Source organism: Lupinus angustifolius, chromosome LG01 (assembly GCF_001865875.1).
Source record: "Lupinus angustifolius cultivar Tanjil chromosome LG01, LupAngTanjil_v1.0, whole genome shotgun sequence".
In the NCBI taxonomy this organism is placed as follows: Eukaryota; Viridiplantae; Streptophyta; class Magnoliopsida; order Fabales; family Fabaceae; genus Lupinus; species Lupinus angustifolius.
The window spans coordinates 6,659,792-6,672,793 of NC_032009.1; the positions used below are offsets into that span (position 1 = coordinate 6,659,792).

Consider the following 13,002-nt stretch of genomic DNA (forward strand, 5'->3'; position numbering starts at 1 on the left):
TACTATCAATAAATTATTCATCATTTATATAATAATAGTCATTAACTATTTAATGAAAATAATACATACCAACAATAAATAACATATCGACAATATAAAAAATAGATTATTAATATTACATTAAACTTATAAAGATAAACCTACCATTAATTCAATTTTAATAATTTTATATCCAAAAAATATTTGTTGTTCCTCTCTATATCATAATTATGTGTTACTATTTTTGTTATTTGATTGATAATGGAGAAATGTTTTAAATAAGTTTTTGGTCTCTACAAATATATCAAATTTCGGTTTAAGTTCTTATAATTTATTTATTTTTCTTTTGGTTCTCATATATATTTAAACAATTTTTGTACTGCCTAATGATGATGTGGTTAACACTAACATGTTATATGTTATTATATTATATGTGTTATACAAATTAATGATATAGACAATTATAGTTAACATATGATTTGATATGAGCTAAACAATCAATTAAAGTAATTACAAAAATCTAATTATAAATAATTGAGGAACTAAAACTAATCATGACTATATTTAAAAGATTAAAAAAATATTTAAACCTTTGTATATTCTTTAACCAATCAATCGAAGTGCTAGTTGAGTGTTATAAAACTCGGCTTGAATTGGCCGGTCCAACGGGTTCAACTATGAATCGAGCATCTGATAATATGAGCTTCTTATTTAGCCGGTTGGACTGACCGAATCAATCAAAAGAATATTTTTAAAAAAACAGCTAAAATGATGTCGTTTTGAGATAAAAATCATATATTTTAAACTTATTTTTAATTATATTTATCATATGTTAACTTATATTATATCAAAACTTTCGTTGTTTAGTTACATTCTAAACTTATGTGCACTTTCATTGCAATTAAAGCAAGATATATATGTTGTTTGACGATGTTTTCAACTTATTTGTAACATATCATATAGTGAAATATTCTTTGTTGATTATTTAATTAGATATGATAATGTTTTTAAATTTGTAATATAAAGTTATGAAATAATGTTAACTAATATTATGAATTTTTTAGATTTGTTAATATAAACCGAGTCAAACGATCCAACCATTGACCTACTGTTTTAACTAGTAACTTAGTACATTGACCGAGTCATTAACCGGTCCAAATTTAAGAACAATGTCCGATATTAATATATTTAGATTAAATTAAAGCTAGATACAATTTTCAAATCAAATGGAGGTGGATATTTTTCATTCAATCTTTTTTTAACATACAAACTTACCTCAGTAAAACTTTTTCACAAATAAAAGTTGAAATAAAAATAAAAAATTTATTAGAAAATTTATTCAATCATTAATTGAAGAAGTAATAAATTTAGTATTTCATTTTTTTATTTTCTTCTATAACTCCTTTTGCTTGATCCCGATGTTAAGAAAACAAAACAAATTTTGTTAAGAGGGAGGGGCTCTCAAGCATCTTATATAAACTTGCGTTAAACCTCAAATACCAACCACATTGACCTATGGAATTTCACTTTGTGTAATTTTGAAGCAAGTAACACTCATTATGGCTATTATTAGTTCCATTAATTTTATATAAAAACATATGAACCACAAATACAGATACGTATCTGATACGTCGACACGTATTTTTTCTAAAATGTAGGATACGATACGTTCAGGGATACGCGTATAAATTAATAAAAAATACATAAAATATGATAAAATTATAAGTGTAAATCTTCTTCTCTCATACCCTCTTTCTTCTCTTCTTTGTTAAGAAATAAAGGTAAGCCCTTTATTTATCTTCTCTATTAATACTCACACATCATCTTCTCTTATAAACATACTAAGCGAAAAGAAACTAAGAAATAAGAAAGGTAAGCCTTTTTCTGTTTGCTCTTCATAATATACCTATGGCGGTAGAGGCAGTAACACTAAGCATCGGTCGACGACGTTATGGATCAGAAAGTACTAGCTATTCGAGGGTCAATGTGGTGTGATGGTAAGTTGGTATGATGTGACCTTTAAATAAGTGAGTGTTTATTGAAAACAAATCTATCTTATCATAAAAACGAATCTATATATCCTATATTTTATTGAAAACGAATACGTGTCTTGATATTTATTTTTATTTTTTTATTTTTTTTATTTTTGGATACTCTATGGACACGTATCATTTGATATTTATTTTTATTTTTTTTATTTTTTTTATTTTTTTATTTTTGGATACACTATGGACACGTATCCTTCGCAAATCTGAGTGTATCCGTGTCGGATACGTGTCAAACACAACACGCGAGGGTATTTGGCGAATCCGTGCTTCATAGATAAAAACACTTCGTGCAATCGTCAAATAAAGAAAGAAAAAGATTCAACACGCAAATGCCAGAGCATATTTATAAGATAACTTGATATCAACTACTATTCTCTCCAGCCTCACAAGTCACATGTAGATGTAGTAGAGAAATTATTGTCCTGTAAGTGCCTAATTTTGATATGCAAATAACTTTTCACATGAATAAAGTTACACCCGTAAAGATATGTGTATTTTTAATACACTTCCTTAATTTGTATACCAAATCATTCCCATCATATTAATATTATACATATTTATCTCTATTTTGTACCAAATGTTTTTATCTTCTTTATACATGTGTCAAGTTTTGATCCACAAAACAATTTTCTTTTCATCCAAGAAACCATTAATTTAGAATAAACTTATATTTTGAACTAATTTATGTATAATCAATTAGTGTTATTAATATTGTACTGATTAGCAAATCAATCTGGATACTAATCTGGTGCTATAATGGTTTAAACAACTGATACTTCACTAATTAAATTGCATATATGTAAAATTAGGTATGCGTATATTATAAAACATTAATGTTAAAAAATTAATAAAGATGATGATAAATACTTTTACTTATATCATTTGTTAAAACAAATGTGTAACTTAATGATAGACCATATTTTAGAAGTATAAATAAAATAGTAGTTGTGTTCGATCATCTATAATAACATGATAAGACAATTTCATAAAAAGAATTTAAATAAATATAATTCGGCTGATAAGAACAATATAGTTTAAATAAAAATTGGTTAGTATGCTTGATTTTGAGCGCTATTGACTGATATGATTGAATGACAAATACAATTATTATATTGTAACAATTTGGGAATCAATTTATCAATTTTATGATTGAACCACTTGATACTATACGATTTTCATATAAATTTTATATACCATTATTCCATACAATAATTACTTCAAATAACTTCCCATCCTAAAAATCTCTCATATTTGATAGGAGTGTGTCTCCTTTTCTATTATTGGAGAGATTATTACACAAAGTACGATTATAATACTTGATTAAAAATAAATTTTCAAAGATCTAGATTATTTTTATTTTCAAATTAAATAATTTAAAATTTTTCTCCCTGTCACATTTCTACTGGAATATTGGAGAGAAATCCAGTTGATCAGATAACATTCATAATTCGTTATTTCATCTCAATCAACCTTCTCTTTTGACTTCTTCATTAAATTCAACTCATTCCTAACACTCCCCCTTTTCAACAAAATCAGGAAACAGTGCAAAAACCTGCATTATTATATATAGACCCCAATAAAGAAATATGTCAAATGCAAAACGTGTGAATAACTTGTTTAATCTTCTTGTAATACGAGGGCAATCAGATGGGCAATATAGTCATAAAGTTGGGTATATATATATATATATATGTATTTGCTTACATTTTCTAGGTAAATTACTTCAACTAAGGTTTCTTCTGATTTTCCAAAGCCACCAGTGATGGAATCTGTTGCTGTCTTAAATCTCATTGATTCTTTCTGGTTTGAGCATAACATTTTCAACAAAACCTCAACCTCATCAATTTCAATACCAACAAGTTCTTCAGAAAATGTTGATCATAAAAAACAAGAAGAATCATCATCAGAACTAAAGCCTGCAAGGATCCAAATCAATCATACAAGGTGCAACAGTGACCAATCTTTAACAAGCCTCAAAGATGGTTATTATCCTGTTTCACCAGTTTCTGTTCTTCCATTTCAAAAGCTTCAAACCATTCTCTCAGGAAAAGAAGTCACAGACTCAGAACCTGAAAAGGATGTGTTATTATCAGCACCACCTAAGAAGAAGAAATTCACAAGGAGGAAGAGAAGTGGAAGCAAGAGTTTATCAGATCTTGAATTTGAGGAGCTAAAAGGGTTCATGGATCTTGGTTTTGTTTTCACAGAGGAAGATAAAGATTCAAGCTTGGCTTCAATCATTCCTGGGCTGCATAGGTTAGGGAAGAAAAATGAAGAAGTTGAAGATTCTAATGATTTTGAGTCTTTAGTTCCAAGGCCTTATCTCTCTGAAGCATGGGAAGTTATTGATGAGAGAAAGAAGAAAGAGAACCATTTGATGAATTGGAAAGTTCCTTCTATAAACATCGAAACTGATATGAAAGATAGTTTAAGATTGTGGGCTCACACAGTTGCTTCCACTGTCAGATGATGATGCAGTTCATATTCCATTTAGAAAGTACTTTGCTATATTGAGGTTTTTCTGTTGTACTTTTAGGATAATCTAGTTATACCTTTTTATTGAGTTAGTTTCTATTTTTTGTATAATTTACTCCCTCTTCAGATTAATTTGCTGGGTTTCAGCATTCTACATGAATGTAAATTGCAATGTTAGACCAAAAAAGGAAAGAAATTTCATTTGGCATTTCAGATCTTTTAGCTCAATCTATTGGTCCTAGATACATTTTCTGTTGTTGTTATGGTATGTCTGAACATTTCTTTTGGTAAAGAATCCACACTGCAATTATTGAAATATAAAACTCACAAAATAACCATAATGGGTAAAAGAGATTGAAAACTATAAATATCATATCATAATTCATAAGCATCTAAATGTTTCTCTTTCTATTGTTTGTTCATTGAATTCATGAGTATGCTATCACAATTATTGTGGAGCCATTAGACTTATTTGGTAAATAGTCATTGCTTTGATTTAGATTGATAGTTTTTAAGCCATTCAAATAAACTGCAAAAGCTGTTATAGCATCTAAAACAAGCTTGGTCAAAAACAAAGTAATGGCTATTAGTATTGACAAGCAAAATACTCTGTAAAGTCTACATGCCATAATGTCTACATCAGCATTAATAATTAACAGGATCAAGCTTGCAAAAGATACTGGAATCATAATTATTTTCTTAATATCCTCTCACATTTTGGTAAGGAATTAATCCCTTCCAGAATATATGGTTGTCTTTCTCAATAAGTGTAGTTCTCAGAAATCAAACCTTAACCTTTTGAACATTCTAGAGATCTAGTAGGACCTTACACTATTAGTCCAATAATTTGTTGGTAGAATTAGAAAATGATTGTGCATAATTTAAACTACAATTAAGTAAGCATTTATTAGATTTTTATGATACTATGAAGGGTATCCCTCATCCATGTAAGAAAGTAAAATCTCTCAGAATATATGACTACCCTTCCCAATAAGTGTCGCTTCTAGGAATTGAACTCTTTAAAATATTTATTAGATGACATCAATTTAAAGATTTTAGTGGTCAAAATATATTTTTTTGTTTTTACACAACATTACTATTCTTTCTTTTATTTATCCTTTGTTTATTAGTAAAAAAAATTATGAACTTTCTAAGAAAACTTATATAAATAAAAATATAGTTAAAGTATTTTTTAAATCAACAAATTAATTATACTTATTGGTTTACTGTTTGGTTAGTATTTTATAACAATAATAAGAACTAGAGCGATATCATGGGTTATGATTACATGATAAAAATTATATAAAAGTGAGATAACATAGTGTGTGCTTCATTAACATGGTATATATCGGTATTAATTTCAATTTGTCAGATGATCACTGGCCAGCAAATATGAGAACTTTGTGAGTTGTAAGTTGTCAAACAAGCAACAAACTTCAAAAGCAGAGCCAAGGATCACAAGTAAAGAGCCAAACTTGGATGCATAAATGAATAGTGAGCTCCACAAGTTAAAAAGACATAAGGAAGCGTGTAATTTGAATTTAATAAGGGTGTATTTGCGAGTTGATTTTTGAAGAATAAGGGAGGGGAGATAAAAAATTGAGAATCATGAAATATATTTGTGAGATGACTATCAAGTATTATCTTTCATTTCTTTTCCCTCCAAACCAAAATCACAAAAAGACCCTAAATTGATTAGAGGTTTGTAATTCAGATGTAAAATAAGTTGCTTGCTTGCAAGCAACTCGCCTAAGTTAGGTTAGCTAGTTAGTTATTTGAATTAATTATTGAATTGATTGTAACAATTCCTTTCTTTCCCCTTGTATATATATTTATGGTACTAACATTTCCAATTCAATGAAAGTCATAATTAAATTTGCAACGTTCTCCCTCTTTTTTACTTTTCAATTGCTTTCAATTTCATACTTCAATTTATTCTTCTTCACTTTGAATCTGCTTCAATGGATTTGTAAGATTATTTGTGAACTTAAATGTGGGATGCACATGGGAAACAATAATATAATCAACAAGCATTACAACTTGCAAGCGTGGACTTTTGCATTTTATGCTTTTCTATTCATATAACGCTTTCTATGTTCTGAAGCTCTACTTTGTTATCGTGTGGTTTTAAGACATGTTGGCATGTCAGGTTTTTTTAGGAGAGCTGAAATCCACAATGGCTTAACAAGCTGCATGACACACTCCTATATACTCAGATTCGCGCATCGAGAGAGTCACCATATTTTGTCTCTTAGAGCACCATGAAATTGGAGTACCTGAAAGTAAGATGTAACTTATTGTACTCTTCCTTTCAACTCTATCTTCGTACTCATCATAATCTAAATATACTAGAAGTTTTAGTTCATTCTATCCCTCTTGAATTGGAAATAATACACCAAAATCCAGAGTTCTCTTCAAGTATCTTAGGGCACGTTTGACTGCAGTCGCATGTGGTTGTCTAGGATCACTCATAAACCAACTAATCAAACTCACTCCACATATAATATCAGGTCTCCTATTGCACACAAATCTCAGACATCCAACCAACAATCTGAATTGTGTTCCATCGAGTATTGCTTCCTTTTCACAATAGTCTATCTTCAGGTTACTCTCCACTAGGGTATCTGCAATATTGCAATTCTCCATTTGAAATCTATCTATATATACATGTGAAGTTGAGTTAAATACAACACATTAATTATACCAATTGACAATGTCATGGTTATATTAGTAAATAAATATAAATAAGATTGTCGAATCCACATGGACTTGCTTGATACTAGCCTAAGTTGGTTAATTTATTCTAAGTTGGTTATAAAAAGGGTTTTAGTTGGTTTGTTTGACGAAATAATTACTAACTATTTGACTAGACTACTCATTATCAACATATACACAATTCAACAATATTAATTCATCTAGCAATGATTTTTCCACACAAATGACCTAAAAAAAAAATACTAAAAGTTAATGTTTTAGCTTATCAAAATAACTCTATGTCTAACAATTAAGTTAACAAGATAAAGATATATAAACTCTTGAACATACTTCTATGTCTAGTAGTCTATGTTAACAAATTTGAGTGTTATTAAGTTAATAAATTATCTCTATGTCTAACAACTAATAAAATAACATACATAAAATGACAATTTTATATAAATCTATATCTAGAAATTATATCAATTAATGAATTGAATAAAACCAGAATTATAACAAGGTCCTTTTCAGTTTTCATACACAAAATCCAGATAAAATTGATATGCATGCATCTATAATTTTATATTCTATAAATTTTTGTATGGAAAATAAAACGAAGTAAATAAAATAATTTATTGGTCAAGAGATTCAATAATAATGATTGTTTTTTAGGGGTGATAATTAGAAGCATTAATTAATGATAGATTTAAAAATGGCTCACGAAAAAGGAAAAAAATGAAAATAAGTAAATGGAGATTAGGTAATAATAATTAATTAATATATTAAAAATATCAACAAATAGCAAACAAGTTTTTATTCAACGTGAGAACTACTCCATGAATAAATTGAATGAAATCACAATGTTTTACCATTATATTTATTAACAAATAATAAAATATTGATGTCTGAGTCTTTCTTTATCATATAAAAAATTAAAAGTACATTAGTATGTTACCGCTTGACATCAGAATAGATAGTGTGTGAAAATATGATAATGAAGATGTTGGTCTAGTTGTGTATGATCATACTGAGTAAGACTCATCTCCATCAATGGAGAAACAATTTATATTTTGTAGTATATTTTTAAGGTTAAAATTGTAATTTCAATGAAAACTATGGTCATGAATAACATTATCTTTTGATTTGTTAATGCATTTTTCCATAACTTGCCGGAGTCTAACTCGATCATACTAGATGCCATATAGACCAAAGGTCTATGCTTCAAAACTTATAAATGATACTTGTTGAAATGAGTTATTAAGCACTTAAAAAAAGATTAATAATTACTTATGGAAGAGATACCCTTAATTATACCAAAAAATAATCAAAAAGTGGGTTCATGTTTTAACTCTTAACTTATGATGAATCTGATGATCAAACCATTGCACTCAAATGCAAAATGGTCAGTGATAAATGCTAAAGCCTAAAGTAACACCCGCCCATTGTATTCACCCGCTGGTATGTTAGTTCATCATCACAAAATACAACTCAGTTTGATTCACTAAAAATAATAACACACGAGAACGTTGCACTTTCTTTTTTCTTTTGCACTAAGAATAGAGAATGTATGTTCAAATTGAAAATTGGAACAAAAGAATGAAAAAGCTTCTGCATTTAATGTACTATTTTACAAGCTTCCTCTCTTATTGTTTTCCCCCCTTCTATATAAACCAAACCAAGTCACATGTTATATCATATATCATTGTGTATGGTCTTGTTGGAAATCACTGATAGTCATGGATGATTCACTGGTTAAACAAGACCTAGACTCTCTTAGGTTCTATACCAATATGTTGACAACTACCACACATGATAATGTTGTTCCTTCTTTGGCTCCTCCTTCTATCAATCCCAATGAGTCTCAGAAGAAAACAGAAGAAGATAGAATGGAAGTGGAGCAATCAGAAAAGGTGAAATGTACTAAGTGTGATAAGAAGGGAGAAAGAAAAGGGAGGAAGAAGAACAGGTCTAAGGTAACTAAGAAGGAAGAGGTTGTTGGAGAGGTTGAGTTGGAGTTTGATAATGTTAAGGTTGATGATAATGTTGGTGGGTTTTTGAGGTATGATAAGGACTCATCATCATATGATAGATATGACTATGAGATTATTGCAAATCATTATCAAAATAATTTGCCTCCACTTGATGATGTTGTAGCAATGAAACAACATCTCAAGTTATGGGCTCATGCAGTTGCAAACTCTTTCAAGTGAAAAAACAATTTGGAAGAATGTGGGGTTGTGGGAAATGCTAATAAACTCATTTCTAGTTTTAATTAAGCTTTCAGCATTTGCATTGTGTTTTTAGTATTTTGTTTATGGGTCATTAACTAAAATAGATTTTAAATGTCTATATATGAGGGATGTGCCTCTTTCCATGTCTATGCTTTCTATCTGTGCTTTCTTTTGTTCTAAATGATATCTGTCAATTTCAGCTGTGTCTATTAGTATTTAGTGCTGTTTTTTTATCATTGGTCTAATGAGCACGATGATAATTCAACAAAATAAATTTTGAACTCATGCCTTATAAGAAGTAAAAGGAGATACTGACGCTGGAAATTTATCCATCTGTAAGGATGGAACAATAAAAAAGGACGCGAATATCACACATTAGCTTGCAATGGTTGGATAACATCTCATGTATCACAGTTTGTTTCACCAATTTGTAACTGATAAAAAAAGTAAACAAAATATTTATTACAAATTAATGTTTTTTTGCTGTTGATTTTAGCATATGATAGAAATAAAAGAAAACTGCTATACTGCACAAGATATCATAATAAACTACGGGTATTCAACCGCACTTGCTAGAACAACGTTGTTAAAAATGAGATGAAAGATCATCAACAATGCACATTCAAGTAAGTGTTGACAATTTGGACATACGAATATAACTTCAACAGCGCAAATGTGAATGAATGATGTTGAATTAGCGCTAACTTGAATGTGTTCTGTTTAACAGTGCACCTTTAAGACAATGCTCCTAATTTGCATCTATTCAACAACGCTAGGTTAAAGGAGCGGAACGCTGTTGAATATGACATAGTAACAACGCATTCTTATATTAGCCTTGTTGTTTCGATACGATCTTTAAATATCAAAAAAATTAATAGCGGAATATTTTATGCGTCTCTTCATTTCTATGCATATTATTTATTTGGTTGTACATCTACAAAATACGGCGGCAACCGCTCTCTTTACATTTGAATCTACATATGTCGTGGTTCACACTAATGTTTCTAAGTCATGTAAGATATGTGTTGTTTTCTTCTCAACCAAACACAGTAATGGGTTCAGTTATTTCTTTGTGTATGTTATATTCAATGATTTATATTTGTCTAATTAGTCATTGTCTCATTCATTGTTTTCTTTTATAATTAGTCATGACGCCCAAAGAGAAGAAGATAGGAGGAAGAAAAAAATAAAGAAACCGAAAAAAGAGCAATACAAGACACAAAGAAAAAATAAAGTTTTGTTCAATAAATAGAAAACAATGCTCACTATTCACAAAGTTTAGCTTTTGCATTCAAAATTTGTTGAAATTAAAGTACACTGTTAGTAATAAGTCCTTTTCCATTTACAGTCTGGACATCACCAAATGTGTTAGTTCTCACGTAATGTTTTACTCTTCCTAAAAAGAAGATTATGTTAATTGCTACATTTTTTGTATGTCATTAAACCAATTGTGAAATGGAAGTTAGCAGCTGATATTTCTAAAACAGAATGTGTATATCACTTTTGCAATCTTCAATTTCTATGTTTTAATTTCTTACTTGATTTGAATGTTTAATCATTATATCTTCAATCTTCAATCTAATTTTTTTATTTTTTATTTTTGCAACAATTCTTAATGGCTACAAGGAATGATGACCCGAATTATGTGGAGTATCTTAATTTTTTTTTTATTGTTTGTCTTTTGGATGGTTGTGCAAACTCCATAAGTAATTGTATTTTGAATGTTAATTTTCAATTCTATTTTGAACCGTGAACATTGTATTTTAACAATATATACATGGCTGTTTAATTTGAAGAATGGATTTTTTGCTTTTGTTCTACAATATAGCTTATCAAATATTCTTCGTGTTGTATCAATATAATTGTTTAGAATATATATGTTGTTGTTGATAATTATATGCAAGCAAACACTTCTTAGAACAACCCTCATAAAAACGAGATGGAAGATCATCAACAACACTCATTCAAATAAGCGCTATTAATTTGGATAGACGGATATATCTTTAACAGTGCAGACATAAATATGCGCTGTTGTATTAACGCTAACTTGAATGAGTTCTGTTTAATGGCGTACCCTTAAGGCATCATGACTAATTTACATTTATTCAACAACTCTGGATTAAAGGAGTGTTGTTGATATGTTTTGACGATAAACTGTCAAAAGCTAGATTTACCTATGTTAATTTACATCAATTCAACGACGCATGTTTGAGTGAGCATTGTGGAAGATGTAATATCAACAATGCTTTCTTAAATGATCGATGTTGAAGATGTAATATCAACAACGATTTCTTAAATCTCATACTTAGAAAATCTCATACTTGGAAAACCTCATACACTAAAAAATGAACGTGAAGCTTGCAATTGAATAGAACACAAAAGGCAAACCTTTAAACTCAAAGGGTGGAAACACATTGGTTAGCTACATTGTAGTCGTGGTTAGGCAGAATGTGCTGATAACTTTCAGCTCTTGGAATGATGTTTGGTTGAATCTCATGCAGAGCGTATTTGTAATGAAATAACAGTAAGTTTCTATTTCAGTATTTGTGTTCATATATTTTCATACAACGTATATGTGTTCTCATGTAATGTATATGTATTTTTATATAATGTATATGTATTTTTGTGTATTCATCCAATATATGTGCTTTTCATGCAATTTATATGAATTTTTGTGTATTCGTGTAATATTTGTGATTTCATGCAATTTATATGTATTTTTGTATATTCATGTAATATGTGCTTTCATGCCATATATATGTATTTTTGTGTATTCATGTAATATATATGCTTTCATGTAATTTATATATATTTTTGTGTATTCAAACAATATATGTGTTTTATGCGATTTATATGTATTTTTGTGTTTCCATGCAATGTATTTATGTGTTTCCATGCAATGTATTTATGTGTTGTCTTTATGTCTTTTCAGTCAAATTTTGATGTTGATGAGTAACATAAAGATTATACACTTAAATCCGCCAACAAGGCTCTCCGACACTTCAGAACCGATGTGGGCAAGTGTATCAAAGATGTTAATGACAATGTCAACCTCAAACCTCCAACCAAATATGCAAATATCATTGAAGAGGATAATTGGGAGGCTTTTGTCACTATACGCACACAAGACGATATTTCTTGGTAAAATCATCTTCTTTGTATTCACTTTATTCTTATGCTTTTCTATACATATATATATATACATATATATATATATATATATACATATATATATATATATGATTGTTGATGTTAATATTGTTTATTTCAACAGAAAGTAAGTAATGAAAACCGCAAGATGACATCTAAGCCTTTGTATCATTGCCGAACATCTCGAGCGGGGTATAGAGTAATCGAGGAAACAATTGTAAGTATTGTTAATTTATAAGTATACTATCAATTATGTTTTGTATCCATATATCTAATTACATTATTGTTGGTTATGTTTTCACCGCTGAACCAAAACAATACACCTTCGACTGCACATGTAGTAGACCTCGACGTTCCATGGGTGGATGCCTGTAAGAACAAGGACAATGTCATTGATAATGAACAAGTTCAAGAAGTGGTAAATT

The 13,002-nt window shown here is 29.1% G+C and overlaps 1 protein-coding gene across 1 annotated transcript; it reads left to right on the top strand.

The window, feature by feature from the left end:
• Positions 3,725-4,749, top strand: LOC109348713. Its single transcript, XM_019589258.1, has one exon. The coding sequence runs from the start codon at positions 3,790-3,792 to the stop codon at positions 4,495-4,497; it is 708 nt and encodes a 235-aa protein (XP_019444803.1). The 5' UTR covers positions 3,725-3,789; the 3' UTR covers positions 4,498-4,749.

Excerpts from the sequence above, each read along its gene's own strand:
- LOC109348713 (XM_019589258.1), top strand. The coding sequence starts at position 3,790 with ATGGAATCTGTTGCTGTCTTAAATCTCATTGATTCTTTCTGGTTTGAG.